This window comes from Danio rerio, chromosome 5 (assembly GCF_052040795.2).
Source record: "Danio rerio strain M-AB ecotype USA chromosome 5, GRCz13ab, whole genome shotgun sequence".
Lineage (NCBI taxonomy): Eukaryota > Metazoa > Chordata > Actinopteri > Cypriniformes > Danionidae > Danio > Danio rerio.
In genome coordinates, this window is record NC_141025.1 from 63691932 (window position 1) to 63708496 (window position 16565).

The 16565-nt window shown below is 35.0% G+C and overlaps 1 protein-coding gene across 8 annotated transcripts; it reads right to left on the reverse strand.

The window, feature by feature from the left end:
* Positions 1-1238: 1238 nt before the first annotated feature.
* cdc26 (cell division cycle 26 homolog) lies at positions 1239-14961 on the reverse strand. Of its 8 annotated transcripts, none has more exons than XM_087251747.1 (6): positions 12945-13160; positions 12429-12460; positions 11811-11923; positions 11452-11577; positions 2583-2688; positions 1239-1633 (listed from the first exon to the last, which is right to left on the reverse strand). In XM_087251747.1, the coding sequence occupies exons 5-6, from the start codon at positions 2661-2663 to the stop codon at positions 1448-1450; spliced, it is 267 nt and encodes an 88-aa protein (XP_087107873.1). In that variant the 5' UTR covers positions 2664-2688; positions 11452-11577; positions 11811-11923; positions 12429-12460; positions 12945-13160; the 3' UTR covers positions 1239-1447. The 8 variants fall into 8 exon arrangements, with proteins under 8 accessions (XP_087107873.1, XP_087107875.1, XP_087107872.1 ...); XM_087251749.1 differs by having other exon boundaries at positions 11452-11682; XM_087251746.1 differs by having other exon boundaries at positions 12429-14961.
* Positions 14962-16565: the final 1604 nt, after the last annotated feature.

The window sequence follows — 16565 nt, forward strand, 5'->3', positions numbered from 1 at the left end:
TTTTATTCAATACACCAGGAACTACTGTACTTTTTTTGGCTTTTAAGTAAAACAAAATGAGTTTTGCAAAAAATCTTTTTTATTTTTTTCTCCTTTACCTCTTACTGTTCCTATTGCCTGTAGAATAAAAAAACGTGTTAAGCCATGAGAACCAAACCGAACCGAAAACAGTGTTAAAAAACCGAGGTATGTATTGAACCGTGGGCTAACTGTATTGTTGCATCCCTAATATATATATATATATATATATATATATATATATATATATATATTAGTAGTATAATCTGTATTAGGGATGCAACGATTAGCTGGTTTCACTATTAACCGGGATTTAATTAGTCACGTATGGGCTTCTCAACACTGCATTTCTGCACGGAACAAGACTGCAGCAACTTGTTATGGCAACTGTGCACTTGTTTGTACATTAAGGCTAATAAGCAGTGCACTCTACTCACTATGACTGGGGCTATTAACTAAGGCAAGCTCGTCCAAGTTAGTTTTTTTCAATGGAGGGACGCGCACGCAACACAACACACTCGTGCTTTTCAGGTGCACCTAGTTGAGATGACAGGGGGCTTTTGTGACCGTGGGAATTGCAAACGGCTAACGGTTTAAGGAAGAAGCACTGGAAAGGACACAGATTGGCAAACCCACTTAAAGTTACAAATAATGGCGTTGTGGAGAGCAATCATGTGGCGAATCCCCAGCTGGGATCAACTGAATGTTTTTAAAGACAGTGGTGAAAGACTCAAGCCTGTTTCACACCGCAGGCATGACCAGAGAGTGTTTTTTTTCGCATCCATGTTAACAGATTAGAGCTTTCATACTGCATGCAGAAGCAGTGCGTCAACACGAGGCATGAGCATCATGCAAGCAGTCGTGGTTTCGCCGCTGGGTCTATTTTACCGGTGCATTGATAATGACCAAAAACACATTGAATGAGCAGTTTTACCAAATAATGCATCAATAATATCCACTGAATTTTTTATATGCACTTAAATAAAATTAAACGATTAAACCAGCAACAAATATTTAGTTGGGCACAATATATAAAACAAAATTTAAAACCGTTTTAAACTATTTATAAACTAATGGGGTTTTGGGATCAATGAATGCAAATAATCATGATAAACGTGATTATTTCTAATACTATAATCGTACAACCAAAATTTATAATCGTTGCGCCCTAATCGGTATTATCAAAAATATAATTCTGCCAATATCACATTTACACACCATTTCCACATCCAACTAGAAAGGCTTTATTTATTTCAATAGAAAAATAGTCATTTGAAATCAGTTATCACAAACACCGTTAACCAAAGCCATAATTTTATGTCCATTTCTAATCTGGCAAGATTGATGCAGAATATATTCTGTGTGCACGTACGTGTCTGTGTTACAGATTCTCAAGACCTTATAGTCCATTGTTCAGGATTGGCACTTGTCAAAACTGAAGGTTTCCGAAGAGCGATGGTAACGTGTTAGGCTTGGGGTGGGGTTTGTATCCAATTCTCTCGTGAATCATCTGCTCTCTGGTTTTCCCATCAGCAGTGCCACCTGCCGCTCCGCTCATCTCACTGGATGTGGCGACACCGACGACATCCACCTCATCCCTCTGTTTCTTCCGACTCTTAACACATGTGGGGAAAGTAACATGAGATTATAGAAAGCTTCTTACTTTCTGTAAGATTTGCTTACATGCTTGCTTTTAAATGAGAAAAAGAATGATGAAGAAATCACACTATTACTGACTGATTTGCAGTGGTGGACTAAGAATTTTTGCTTTATTTTAATTAAGTAGGGGAGAGCAGGGACTAAAGTATCATTTTCATAACCTAATAATATCATTATCATAACTTAATCATAATTGATAATGTTTTTAGCAGAAATATATTTTCGCTGTGGTTACTAACACATAACTGTAGTCTATCAAAATCAGCTGTAGAACAACTCCAATACAACTTTACTTTTGATGCTACAAAAAAGCTGGTTGATGCAACATTTATGTTGATATTGGACTACGCTGATGTTATCTATATGTATGCTTCGTCTTCTAGTCTGCATGCACTGGACACTGTTTACCATGCTGCACTAAGATTTATAACTAATTTTACTGCTTTGTCCATTTGTAGGCTCAAGCACTAGCGTATCTCTGTTTACATTTCTATATTGGGTTTACTCCCATCAAATTTATAGAATTACATTCGGGAAAATCCTGTCCTCGGACGAAGCAGTCGCACCAGACCTAGTGCTGTCGCCTCACAGCAAGAAGGTCGCTGGTTCGAACCATGGTTCAGTTGGCGTTTCTGTGTGGAGTTTGCATGTTCTCCCTGCATTCGCGTGGGTTCCCTCCGGGTGCTCCGGTTTCCCCCACAGTCCAAAGACATGCAGTACAGATAAATTGGGTTGTGTTTAGGGGTAGGGGGATAGAATCTACTGTTTGTACAGTAGAACCATCATTAAGGGGTCTATGAGAGTCCCCACTGGGATGAAGGAACATGTCTTTATGTGTGTACAGTAAATTGAAGCAACTATTTATGACACATGTTTAAGACACGATGACAAGTCCAAAATTTTACCTCCAGCTCTTTCTTGACACTTTCAAACTCCTCCGTGTCGTCCAGCTTGAGCTCGAGGCGCGTTGGTTTCCTCCTCAGCATCTTCACATCACCGGCTTCTCGTTGCCTGGAAACACGTTACACGCGCTGCTTAAGTTAATTTACACACTTATTAACGTTAACGTTACATATATAATGTATGTTCATTAGAAATCGATGGGTTAACCTAGTTGAGTTGTGGTAGTTCTATTCAACTCTTCATATATATTTTGACTCTGAGAAAGCTCAAATGCTATGTTTTAAGGAACCTAACGTTGCAAAAGCCCATGATTGCAGTATTATATCTGCATACACAGTACACTTTACTTGAACGTTTACCGTCGTGTTGTGTATTTCGTAATTTCAAGAAATTCAGCGACGCCTGCTTCAACACCATAACGTTATTGTTTAGCAGCTACATGCTAATTAGCCTAGTAGCTCTAAATTCTGGGTCTTAAACAGTGACAAACGTCAGGATAATGAACCGTGAAGATCGTTTATTTTAGTAAGCTTGGCAAACTATTGACAAACAATTCTAAACTGAAAGAAGATGACTATTTCAGCTCACATCACTTACCGTAATCATTCACGCTTTAGACCGTAGAAAGAGCAGAAGGAATCATGGGAAATGTAGTTTAAGCGTGAAGGGAGAAAAAAGGGATAAACGTGTGTGTTTTTTCTGTTTTTATATTTTTTCAAGTTTTAAATTGATAATCGCATTAGTTGAATTATTCTTTCACTGTCTATTTAAGGGCATAGACGGTTGAAATGTTCATTAACCTTAGTTTTTTTCTTCAAGTTTTTGATCGATTTATTTAGTTAAACCTTTAAAACTAAATGTACAAAACTTGTTGTTTTAGAACGGTCCGTGTACGTTTTGTTCATTTGTTTTCCATTTTCAAACGGAATAAAGGAAATGGAGAAAACGGCCGTTTTTCCTTTTGCTCACGAGAAAACGAAAAAACGAGATTTTGGCTGGATTTTCGTTTTTTGGTTTAGGGTAGGAAAACGGATAAACGACTTTAAAATTCATTTTACACATGTAGGCGGTGCTGAAACGCCCACTTTCCTCTAATTGGTCAACCAAATCTGCGCTCGTGACGTCACCCTCAAAATAAAAGCCTTACACGCAGGCTTTTAATTATTATTATTTAATTATATATTAACTAAGTTTACATATTCTATCATTTGAACCACACACAGTTAGCAGGCTTACATTCATTGCGTATGTATAAATTAAATAAAAACGTAAAGCAGTATTCTTAGACATTTGTCATTAAAATAAGGTCATAGTTCACTGCCAAGCTTCTTGCTGCTGTGCACCTGATGCAGAGCAAAGATAGCCATTTCCGAGGAGCACCTGGTTTACATGATTGTTTCATAACAATCTTTATAATAATATAATAGGGCTTTATAATAATAATAATTATTATTATTATTAATATCAGTTACTAGTGTTTTTATTGTTTGGTGTGTTTTTTTTCTTTTTAATAGTTGTTAGCAGAACCAGAATAAGAACACTTTGGGCCCTGCTATAAAAACAAAGGGTACCATTTGTTTTCATTTACTTCTTCCTATTTTAATTATATATTGTAATTATTTTTTTGATAATTAATACTATTTTATTGCAACGCCAAAGTAGGCCTGTCTTATTATTTTTTTCTATTATTAAATTTGCTGTTATTGTAGGCTAGATGGCAGGCTTTAAATATTTTAAATAACATTTACTCATAACCTTACTAATTCGAGAGCCGAACCTAAAAAAGTTTAAGTGCAATAAGCCTGTACAATAAAGGGAGCCGCAATGCAAATTTCTAGCGCATTCTTTCACTCAACAATTATTGCTGGAATAATGAAATGAATTTTAAATTAACTAATTAAACACATTATAGTTGATAAAAAAAATTGTGTCTAGTAGTTCCGACAAACAGATGAGCTCCCCACCCAGCAATAGTTCGTCGAATAGACGTCGAAAAGACGACATTGTCAGACGTCCAAACAACGTGGAAAACAGGTGGGAAAGTGAAAGACGAAACTACGTCTTTTTAACGTCGTCGAAAAGACGTAATTGTAAGGCGTCCAAACAACGTGGAAAACAGGTGGAAAAGTGAAACGTGAAAAGACGTCTTTTTCATGTCGTCCAAAAGACGTAATTGTAAGACGTCCAAACAACGAAAAATACGTCAATTTTAAGTCGAAATTTGGTTGTGAGAAATACCTTTATAAACGTTTTAGAAAATTCACATGATTCAGAAATTCAACATTTTGTTTAAAAAATATTATTTATTAGCCTAATATTTGCAGACAAAAGTAATGACAAAACATGTATTAGTCAATTTAACATTAACAACAACAAAAGCATCAGATAGTTTTTCCGCTCTGCGTCTGCCACCGCCAGACCGTACAGGTGATCTCTCACGGCCCTGTAAATTCCGTGGCTGTTGTGTCGCAGTTTGGCTGCACCTGCTATAACAAAGAAAAACTCTGTTTTAGTTGATATAATGCACATCCTTATGTGTTATTTTAAGAAAATTAACGTGACATTCAAATAATAAATGCTATTTTGACTGCATGCTACACACGTTTTTGTTTAAGAACACATTTCAGTTATTTAACCATACTTTTTATTGTAATATTATTTATTTTTATGAAATGGACAGAGATGGCAAAAATACACACATCCTACTCAAAAAAAAGTGATACTGATGCTTAAAACAACTCTGGTAAAAGTTAAAGTAGCCTACTGACTGCACTTTTGTAGTCAAATATGGCCTCAAACACGTGATAAAAAAAGTTTCTATTACTACCTGTTTTTCACGCTGGTAACTAGACTCACATCCAGGCCCGGCGCCAGGAATCAGAACTGAGGGGGCATTTTAAATCCATAGGGGGGCACTAAACCTGGTGGCTGATTTTGGTCTCTCTAGTTCCTTTCATTTAGGCTATTTATTCACATTTATTATTACTTCACTTTGTTACAGACCTAAGGCAGTATTATACGTTTTAATAGTAATATTAATATGCACAGTGTCGCTATTACTGATTTTATTAATGATGGTATTGCAACGATACCGCTTATTAATGCAGACGGATCATGGCTTCAGTGCCAAACGAGTGCTTTAAATCATATTTTATTCTCCTTATTTATTTCAATTTTATGTCAAATAGCAGGCATATGAATGTTTAAAGTTTTAGGTAAAGACGTCAAATTATGCCCACACATGCAAGCTGACCCACGATCAGACTATTCGTATATCCGGTAAATAAATATAGTAAAATCAGCTTAACCGAGTCATCCCGCTTTACGGAGCCTATTATCCAACCAACATCAGTGTTAGAGAAAAGCTAAATGTTACCCTAATGTCATTCAAAACAATGACTTAGTTACATTTTAAGGCATTAGTGTAGCCAGAAAAATACCTAAAAAAGATGCCTAAATTCACAGTTATTACCGTGAAAATATGTTTGGCACGGATAACAGTCAACTTAATAGGCTATAAAACTTTTTTCATCATTTTAAATGTAAAAATAAAGATTTATCTTAGGCTATCATAAGTGTATTTTTTTCGTGATATTGTCTGCTTGTCATTTGTAAACCATTATAAACCATTAGGTGACTAGGCCTACCCGTCATTTTATTTATTAATTTATAATAAATTAACATTTTTAGTTATTTAAATTTTAATAACTTGTTTTCGGGTTATTTTTATTTTAGGGCCATGAGCTACAAGTCAAAACAAATTCGATATGCTGTAATATATTTAATGTTGTTTAATTTTGTATAAGCAAATAGCAGTATAGCCTTAATTACATATTTGTAAAAGATTGTGAGAGGTTTCTCGGTTGATCCGCGGTAGTTGCACTTAAGCAATATATATATTCCATTTATATCACTGCAAACTTGACTTCGCAGGCTGGACATCTTTAAATGCAAAAGGCATTTATTATACCTAGACTGCTGCTGCATAATGGGATGTTTCTCTACACAACTGTAAAAGTGCGCTTTTTAGCAATGTCAAAATGAAAGCAAACATTCAAAGTGTTATGCGTTTTGTCAATTTTAGCTTAACTGTAATCATATTAATAATAAAACTTTAATGAATAAATTTAAATATTATTTATAGTGCAGCCTACTGTGGGACTGTGCAGTGAACTATTTATTTTTATTTAAACATTTTATTAGGCTACATCTTCCCGAACAACTAATGTGAAAATGACTGGCAGTTGAGTCTCTGCTAAAATTTATTTAACAGCAAATTTCTTCTGCGTTTCTTCCTTTTAGAGCTCAAGAGTTGTGTTTAAAGATTTAGTTGACCGAAACATGTAATTAATTAAGCTGATCGTCTCATGTCACCCACTTTTCTCCCTTGTGAGTTGAGTGCGCCTCCATCGCCGTGTGCGCGTTTTATTTTCGGGCGCACCTGACCTGACGCGGGGACCGGATCTCTGGACTATAGGACTAGCTTTAATCTCACAATTTTCATAATTTAATTGCTATGTCATATATTTTAAAATATTTAAATGTGTGTTCTAAAGGTTGGAACGACGGGAGTGTTTGTAATTAATGACAGAAAGAATTTTAAGTTTTGAGTGAACAATCCTTTATAAAAACTGGGGGGCACAAATTATTATATATAGTATACATTTATTCTATTTAAAAAATTGCATGATCTTTTTTTTTACGTGGTATTTTCCTGATCTATGCATTATAATTTTATCTATAAATGGCCTGCAATCCGATCAATAAAAAAGAGTCAATCAGCCATTACAAACCTGTTGTAATCATCTAAATAGCCATTTTGCCTTCATAAAAAATGGGTGTGAGAAAAAAAAAATTTTTTTGCGTTACCTCAGCAAAGTTCCCTCACAAAGATGTTTTCCACAAACACTTAATGTTTTCACAAGCACACGATATACTCTTGAAGGCCTATTTATTATTGATTTTTTTACATTAAACGCATAATAATTAAGTGCAAAAAGAACAGCCGAACTTCGGAAAAAGTGATCACTGCGGTGCCGCGATGGTTGCTTTGTTGATTGCAAAGCATGATTGATGATTGCCCCCTCAGAAAGAATCTGTGCGCCCCCTAGTTTTCACAAAGGATTGTTTACTCAAAACTGAAAATTCTTTTTATCATAAATTACTAACACTCTAGTCATTCCAACCTTCAGAACACACAATTAGATATTTTATAATATGAAATAGAATTAAATAGAATATGAAATAATTAAATTATGAAAATTGTGATAATAAAGCTAGGCCTATGGTGCAGAGATCTAGGGTGCGGTTCCCAAAACCATCAACTTAGGTCGCAAGTTCCGTCGTTACAAGCAGTTTGTTGATTTGCCATTTCCCAAATCCATCGCTCCAACAAACATTTGCAAACTGCGTCGCAAACTTGAGCGCTCGCAACTACAGCTCTGCAGCTAGTTGAAACATAGTTCTAGATGTGTTCTATTGCCACTTATCCCCCTATGCCCTATTCATTTAGAACAATATAACATTTAAACATTGAATGATTAAAAATAAAAAAAGCATTAAGATCATCTCTCTTAGGTGTAATTTGCTTTTTACCTATTTTTACAGTTTAGTTTTAGCGATCTTCATATTTACAGTTGTGCTCCCTTTGCAGTGCACTTTAAAAACACTGATGTCATTTTGAACACAGCCTCAAGTGAAAGCTATAGGTGACCTATTATTTAAAAGCCGAATGTTACATCTCCAAAGCTTGTGAAAACAAAAAGCATGCGTGAATTCTTTTGATTTATAGTAGGTTATTTATTAAATATCTGTACTGCATATGACATGGGCCTGCCGGTTAGAACTTTCTGCTCTGGTTTACAAGTGTCAAATTGTAAAAGTAGACTTTTCCAAAAATAAATAAACAATACCCTACTTATTATTATTATTATTATTAATAATAATAATAATAACAACAACAACAACAAGAATCTCCATCATCATCATTAATATTATTATTAAATTATGTTTTTTTTTCACTTCTAATACACAAAATTAAAAATAATAGTTATTATCATCATGATCATCATTAGTATTATTATTATTATTATTAAATTATTATTTTTAAATTTCCTAAAATATAATAAATATTAAATTTCATTTTATAATAAATCGCCTAGTGATTATTTATTCATATGATTTATTTGCAGCATCTGGGGGCAACACAACTAATTTATACATGCACCTTTAACACACCTACTTGATGTTTAACTCTGAGTGGGTCGCCGGTAGATAAGATCAATAGCCATAAATCCGCAATGCATACTCTCATTTTAAAAATCACGCGACCATCATCTTACAATTTTAAATAATAAATAATCTTATTTATTATTAAAACGAGTGATTAAGCAATGCAGCGCCATTAATAAGCCTAGCCAACTACAGAGAAACAAAGCAACCATTGCGGCATCCGCAGTGATTACTTTTTCCAAAGTTCAGCTCTTCTTTTTTGCACTTGTTTATTATGCGTTTAATGTTAAAAAATCAATAATGAATAGGCCGACAAGAGTGTATTCTGTGTGTGTGCGTATGTTATCACTGAACAGAAAGTTGCTTTGTCTGTCTGGCAATATTTCGGCTTTTAATCGAATGAAAAGTTAATTTAGATGAGCCAATTTTTTTTTTAAATGCAGTAAAGTAACTTTGACATGAGGCCACACATCGAATCTGGGGTCTGATCTCATCTCGTTCTCCCTCGCTGTCATCCAGACACTTGATACAGACGCCACACAGTCACAAAACGGTACCAGCTGAGAGGTAGAACAGCTGAAGCCTTTGCGAAATCTGTCAAAATACAGCGCTGAAATTAACAGGCATATGTCTTTGAGCCAAAAAAGTCTTTAGGATATGTAAAAACGCAAGAGCCAGTGTAGAAGTTGTGTCGCCTAATAATTATATTTATTCTAATAAAATGAAAACCAAAATAAACAATTCATTGCATTTTTTGTTTGATAAAAATATACAGAAACTAAAAAAATCAAAGAGTGGCTAGTTTTTATTAATGTGTTTTAATATTAATAAAAATATGCTCAGCCTATTTAAGCTTAATTGTTACACCGCCAATAAATGTCTCACTGTCATTTAAAACATGCAATTCATAACACACCAGCAGGGCTGCGTTTCTCAAACTCACCACTGCACTATCATACGATGCATTGTTTGGGGAAAGAACTATGTAGTGAAGAATGTTTCCCAAAATTCTCTGTCGCTTACCCATCTCTTGAACCACGTTAGTTATAGCGTAAAAGGCCCATATGTTTTAAAGGGGGTAGAGAAACTACTTTTTTTAAAGAAGAACCCCATCATTTATTTGTGCAAATAATATTGTTTTACAAGCACGCATTTAAAATAAAATACTAAAAATATTAGTTTTGCCAAAAACATGCACTCGCTTTCCATATTAACTGACATATATATTAATGCCACATAGATCCAATGTTTCCTTTACTAATAATATTGAGAATGTGACATATACTAAATCAAATCACTTACAAAAGCTAACACGTATTCTATATTCTATATTCATATATTAATCATATGAATAAATGAATAATGAGGCTGTTTATTATAAAATGTATTTTTTATTATATATTAGGAAATTAAGAAAAAAATCCTAATTTAATCATAATATTAATAATACCAATGATGATCATGATGATGTCTGAAAGATAACATTATTAGCGTGAAAAACAAATTATATATACATACATATATATATATATATTAGCAATAAACTGTAGTATGGTTCAAAAACATATTTTTACTATAGTTTTTTCATGCGAGTAGCTTACAGTAGTTTTGTCAATGGCAGAAAATATATTTCAGTTCAGTAGAAAACTCTGTCCTCTTTATAATATTTCTATTTATTTCTCCTTTGTATTATAGTATCAATTAAAAAATGCAGACTTTCCTTTGTCTCACATTCATATTTTTTATTTCCTGCTCACCATCTTAATTTTATGAGTCACCAGAATCTCTTGATTACACCCAAAGTTTTGCTGATAAAAATATATATATTTTTTGCAAGCATTCACTTTAATAAGTCAATAACAGATTATTAATATCCAATTAAAGATCATTTCACCAAGCTCATACCACAGTGCTTAAAAACAGGATGCTTTTGATTTATACAACTAACAATCTCCCTAATAGAGCATGTGCTGGCTACTGACAATTTGTAAAGGTAAAAAATAATATAAGTACTGTTCAGTAACACTCTTTTTACTAATACGGTTTAAGTATAATTTAATAAGACTCTCAATTTATGAATAGTTAACTGGTAATCTGAAACCTTCAACCTTCGTTAAAATATCAATTGTTAAAAAAAGTTATATTGCTGAATAAAAAGAGTTAATATATGGACAACTACTATACATTTGTCTTCTTTTGATACACAATTTTAAACATGTGGTTAAAAACTTATCTTAATTAATGGCATAAAATTATCTTTTATATTTTTTTGGTAGGCCAGAGAAAAAGTTGGCAGGACAAGTAAAAATCTTTTCCACTGGCCACACCAGGCCAGTAGAAAAAAATCTTAAGTGTTGAGCCCTGTTGACTAATTCTCATTCTCATTCTCATTAAAATATGCATGGTTTTAAGACAATTACTTTGGATTACATATATATATATATATATTACAACCCGCAAAGTACCGCGTAAGTACAGTGAAATAACGGTGTACTTTTCTGTACATATAATTAACGTTTGCGTAGGTACACTATATGTACAGAAAAGCACACCGTTATTTCACTGTACTTACGCGGTACTTTGTGGGTTGTAAAAGAAAGCGTTACCGTCATGGGTGCTGTTGTTTTACTACAGTAATACCTTCAGGTTCTGCGCTGCAGTGGCGCCTCACAGCAAGAAGGTCGTTGGTTCGAGCCTTGGCTGGGTCAGTTGGCGTCTCTGTGTGGAGTTTGCGTGGGTTTCCTCCAGGTGCTCCGGTTTCCCCCACTGTCCAAAGATATGCGGTACAAGTTAATTGGGTAGGCTAAAATTGTCCGTAGTGAATAAGTGTGGATGTTTCCCAGAGATGGATTGAGGCTGGAAGGGCATCCGCTGCATAAAAACATGCTGGATAAGTTGGCGGTTCATTCCGCTGTGGTGACCCCAGATTAATAAAGGCACTAAGCCAAAAAGAAAAAGAATAAATGACTGAATGAATAAATGAATGAATGAATGAATACCTTCAGAGAACATAGTAGTCAGTGATCCACATAAGCAGAGTGGTGTGTAGTCAGAACTGGAACAGAAGTCTAAGCGCACACGATGATGTTTTCAATTGGAGATTCCAGCGAAACTGCCATTAAAAAGTTATATGAAAAATAACATGTTAATCAGTATGACATCTCACCTGGTATCTACTATTACAAAGTACAATTCCATTAATATATATGTCCAATCCACAGTATCTGTACCATAAACTAGCCACAATTTTGACTCCTCACTCAGTATATTAAGTTGCATGGTATTTTGTGAGAAATTCAATGATCTTGTTTGGATTGCATTTCCTTGTGAAATTATAAAAAGCTTCATGATATAATTTTTAAAAAAATGAATGCGTTTACAAACATTTTTAAAGATACTTTTATGAGTAAACTGCAGTAACGTGAATCGAAAGAGAAGGATGTAGACAAAATTATTTTTAATAAACAGGGAAAAAAAAACTTACACCAGAACATAGCACAGCAATCAGAAAAAAAAACAGACAAGCATGGTTTGTGAACAAAGGAAATCAGTAAAGAATGAAACCACAAAGAATTAACTTGACTTGACTAGCGATAGGGTAACGTTAGACAACTTACGAAATAGCAAGCTTCTCTGGCGAGGAGACCATCTATAAATTTACAAACAAAGTAACAAAACCGTGAACCGACAGCGATTCACTTTGTTAGGATTACATGTTAAAAAATGTTAGCTCGATGATAAGCACCGTTAATGCTATTTGCGAAGTGCTTATAACGTTAAGTTAGCCTTTAACGTTATAGCCGGAGCAATACTTTTTATGCTCATTCCAAGTCGATTTGATAGATCATCTTATATTTTTACACAGGTTAGAAAGCAATGAAGACATAAAATTAAGTAATTTTGCTGAAATTGCCAAATAAATAACCAAAACAGCTATTTTTTTAAATATATATATTCATTAGCTGCTGTCAATGACCTCGTCAATACAGGGCGACATAAAAACGTATAAAGTGGTTAAGTGTTCATTAAAAATTTATTATAATGTAAAACGTTACACATCTAAAGTTCAATTCAACATAAATTATAAGTAAAACGACAAATAAAACATGTGAAACGTCGAATATCGTACTTACCTTTGATTACCGTTCCGCCCGTTGCTTGTATCCGTTATTTAATTCAAATGATGAGCCCGCGCACGCACGTCACGCTGACTCGCGCAGAAGAGTTCCTGGCTGTGTTCTATTAACTCACCTTATATCTGTTATCGAGCATCTAAAAATACAGCTCCTGAGATGAAGAGCATCTGACAGTCAGGGCTAATGATGAAACTTCTGCTCAGACAATGATCTGAGGACAGCAGCGATGTTTACGAGCGAGCTAAATGCTGCATTGTGTAGCTATAGTACACAGATGGCACTGTTACTTCATATGTGCTTAAATATCTCTCTGAAATAACGCAAACACTCTCAAAGTGCGTAAAAGAGTATTAAGAGTTGAGCATGATACGACGTGAATACTTGTTAGCGTCCATAGATATATACGTTAAATGTCGCCTACCCTAATGTTGTGTTGTGGACGGAATGCGTCAACAGATTCGCCATTTTAGTACAGGGTAACGCTCCTTTGAAATGAACGCTTCTTTTAAATGAGCGCCATTTAGCGGTCACATAATCTAATGACTATTATGAACTTATTTTATAAATACATATAACTTGACATTAACTTTTTTTCTTACCAACCCCACTGGTCTTTTTCATAAGACAAAATTTTATTGTTGGAAACTGTGTTTTATATATATCTATATTTGACTTTTGCATGCTTGAGGAAGAGACGTTTTACTTGATTTGGGTCATTAAATAACTCATACTACCAATATTATGATATAGGTTGCCTATATCTGCTGTATTCACCCTAAAACCTACAGTAGGTTGACATAAAACCAATGACAACACCCATTCTTGTCTTAAGATATTTTAAGCAATTTTTTGAATAACAGTAAGTTCATGACATGTTACATATATAGTAAATCTGCTAGTTTTAAACATACAGCATAATAATAAATACAGGTATGTAACAACCATAACATTACTCTTATGTCTTAGGACAAATATGATTAACTTTTGATTACCTACACTAAATGTTGACTACTGAAGGTACATTTATAACAACTATTTATTTGTAGACTACTGTATTATCAAACCATATTGCATACAAATGCATTCAACAGACTTAAATGACAGTGTATTGCTGTAGAAGACAAATAAAACACGAGACAGGTGTTTAGGAAGAGTATAGTTTATTTTGTTTGACCTGCAAACTTATCTAAAAAGACAAACTCTCAGAAAACAAACCGAAAACATTATGATGCGCGCGCTCGTGGAGATGACCCGCGGTCGTCTTCAACTGTTGTCTTCAATAGTCCTTCTTTGCTCAACAACTCATCTGAAAAACAAAGCAAAACATTACAACATTCAGACAAAGAGCAGAGAGCATAGAATCACCAAGAGGCGATACTCTAGTGCAATTTGGGAAACAATAACGCGCTTTTTGAATAAATTAAATAAAAACAAAGCCGCTGTTTGCCATTGCGACAGCAATGATATCCAATGCACGAGCGATCGCTTTCACTTCAAAAATGGCCGAATCTGTTGCTCTTGGTCATCCTAGGCTCTTTGCATAAAGTTAAATCATAACAGTTATCATGGTTTCTATTTCAAACTATAGTAAACTAAAGTTTGAAACTATAGTTTAAAATAGAAGATGAGTGGGCCTCGCTACTCCCACCCACCATAACCCTCGCAGCGAGGTCCCACTACCGGCCCCCCGTGTTTCCCTGAGGGTCCTCGGGGGTTGTTTGTTCCCTGCCTAGGGCTCAAAGGCCGCCTCGCCCCAGGGAGTGCACGGAATGACCGGGCGCCAGGCCGTGCCAGTATTCACTGGATGTTGCTCGGCGGCACATTTCGAGCAACAAACACGTAATATTCTTCGCGATATTGCGTTTATGTACGCAAACCGCAAGGAACTACAGCACAGACGGGCCCGGGTGAAGCATCACGAAGCGGACTTCGTGAGTTTGGCGTAGCTCCACTCGTACCGTCGGTATTGAACTCACCTTGGTCAAGTACAAACAGCTACACCGGGCGAACTGACAACGCTGACTGAGAGCACACGAGCTTTATAGGAATGCATATGCAAATTTTTACAAGGCACGTCACTGTTGTCTCGTTGTCATGGCGAGCGCTGAGGAGGGCTCACCTGATTGGAGCACAGAGACTCGTGAATTTGCGTCACGGCTAGTTGCCGTCTGCTGTTGACAAAAATATCTTAAATATAATAAATATATATTTTTACATTTTTGGTGCTCTGTAATATTCTGGGATGCAGTAGAATATCGAGACAGATGAATATAATTGGATATATGCCGAGCTAGTGTTGTTCCCATACTTATAAACTTCCGGTGACCGGTTATTGTGAGTTTTTTCCATTTTATACGGTTCCTTTTACAGCATTGATGTTGTGATGCAATTAAAATACATTCCGTTAAATAAACTTTGGCATTCATTTAGTTTTTCAAGCGTAAAACGAGACAAAAGACCCTTTACTCGCACTCGCCCGTCAGAATCGGCAGACTAGCGCAGACGCTCCATTGAATACAATGAGGTAAAATAAATGCTCATATTATAAAGACATGGCGGGGGAAATGTAATTTAATGCAGTGCTTCTTGTGCAACCTGAGACCCACTTTATTTCGGATATCACTCAGCCAGAGGAGATCGCTGATTTTTTAAAGAAAACAGACCTTAAACATGCTGATTTTTCCTTTGGCAGTTTGCTGGAAGCGCTTAACCCAGGTTACTGACAAATTAAATGTCCTATTAGCATGCTTCAGCATATACCCTAAAATCCCAGGTAGTCTTTCGAAAAAGAGTACGGGTTTAACACCACCATCCTGGCCAAATTTACCCACTGGCCTCTGTCCTTCATGGCCTCCCGACCCTCCCCATATCACAATTGGCTTTATCACTCTGTCTCCTCTCTCTGTGGTGTGCGGTCTGGTGGAAAACGGCTGCTGTCGCTTCATCCAGGTGGATGCTACACTGGTGGTAGATGAGGAGATTGCTACCCAATAAATACCAAACTAGCTAAATTTAATAACAATATTTCCCCCTAATGCTAATTTTGTACTCAGTATGATGAAACACTAAAGCATTTATTTTGAGAGTGTACTTACTGTAAAGTGTTTTGGGTTGACTTTTCCAATTTCATTAAAAAAATTCTTATTTCCAAACTTCTGTATTTCCCCAAAAATTGTGTTCTTTGGTTACTCTCTGAGTGTAGATCCTTCTCATTGTAAATTTATTATTGATTTATTGTTTTTTTATAGCAAAGTTTTACTTCCATAAATGTTAATTTTCAAAGATACACCCTTACTTTTTTATTTTCAGAAAGATCTTAGAAATTTATGTGAACTCTTTAAAAGACTCTAACAATTACACTGCATGTAAAACGCTTTCTTGGTGTAAATTATTTAAACTTGATTAATTTGCTGGAATTCTATTTATGTAACCCTCTTTGTCTCTTTGTTCATATTATATATTTGTAATGTTCTTTCTTGCATTAAAAAAAGTATATGAGGAGATTCCCCCTATGTGTAAAGCGCTTTGAGTGCCAAGAAAAGCGCTATATAAATGTAAGGAACTATTATTATTTTTATTATAAAGCACTGTTCTACCATCATGATATAGCCAGACTAA

Coding starts and splice junctions, on each gene's coding strand:
- cdc26 (XM_087251746.1), bottom strand. CDS start 2,663: ATGCTGAGGAGGAAACCAACGCGCCTCGAGCTCAAGCTGGACGACACG. Junction 1,634..2,582: donor GTGTCAAGAAAGAGCTGGAG/GTAAAATTTTGG, acceptor ACATGTGTTAAG/AGTCGGAAGAAACAGAGGGA.